Genomic DNA, 960 nt, shown 5'->3' on the forward strand with positions numbered 1-960 from the left:
GGGACCCATCAGAGGCCCCCCCCTGCCAAAGAAAAGGGTTTTATCCAGGACTGGGAGGTGGGACAACACTGGTGGAACATCAGTGATGGGAATGACCCTGCAAGGGAGCTGGTGGAGGGGGAATGGTGCAGCAAGTATAGGTGTGACACAGCATGCACGCCCATCCTTGCACGTGTGTGCACCTTGCACGCCCCTCCCCATCCATCTGTGAGGTCAGAGGGGATGTCTCACCCCATTGGCTCCCTCTTGCAGGTCCAAACCCCTTGCAGGTGCGGGTACAGGATGGTCCTGGTCCCTGTGCAGGACGGGTGGAAGTGCTCTACAACGCTACCTGGCATGGGGTGTGCAGCAGCGGATGGAGCTTGTTGGAAGCCGAGGTGGTCTGCAGGCAGCTGGGCTGTGGACCAGCCCTGTCAGTGCCCGTCAGAGCCCACCTCAACCAAGGTGATGGCCATGTCTTGCTGGGGGGCTTGAGCTGCCGTGGGACCGAGACATTGCTCCTGGAGTGCCAGCAGAAAGAAACCAGGCTGGGGCCGTGCCAGCAGGGTTTGACAGCAGGCGTGGTGTGTGCAAAGCCAAAGGGTGAGTGCTGGGATCCTCTGTGGTGGAGGGGAAAAGGTCCTAAGGTGAGAAGAAAGTAGAAAGGTCACACATGTCCATCCCAGCAAGTTCTTGAGGACCTTTCTCAGGGGATGCACCTTGTTTTCTGTCACCCTGGTATGGTGGGTTGACCCTTGAGAGCATCAGTGATGCTTTCCTGACCCCAGACACATTCATTCCTCCCATTTCTTCTTGGAACTCAAAATCTCCTTATCCCCCCGCAAACCCTCCAGGACCAGTCCCTGTTTCTCAGATAGTTTGTGGTAGAGCTGGGACAACTTTGAAGGATGGAGGAGGGTTAGAAATACACCTATGTGAGATGTAGCACCCCAAATCCAAAGCGGGACCACAGCAGAGGGC

General features: G+C 56.8%; 1 protein-coding gene across 1 annotated transcript in view; it reads left to right on the top strand.

Annotated features, from left to right (window-relative positions):
- Nucleotides 1-960, top strand: part of LOC104527945 (deleted in malignant brain tumors 1 protein) — a 22,628-nt gene that overhangs the window by 21,048 nt on the left and 620 nt on the right. The window contains 1 exon segment of the mRNA XM_029085914.1: nucleotides 205-582. Within this exon segment, the coding sequence (XP_028941747.1) occupies nucleotides 205-582 (378 nt within the window).

Source organism: Antrostomus carolinensis, unplaced genomic scaffold, assembly GCF_000700745.2.
Source record: "Antrostomus carolinensis isolate BGI_N321 unplaced genomic scaffold, ASM70074v2 scaffold23787, whole genome shotgun sequence".
In the NCBI taxonomy this organism is placed as follows: Eukaryota; Metazoa; Chordata; class Aves; order Caprimulgiformes; family Caprimulgidae; genus Antrostomus; species Antrostomus carolinensis.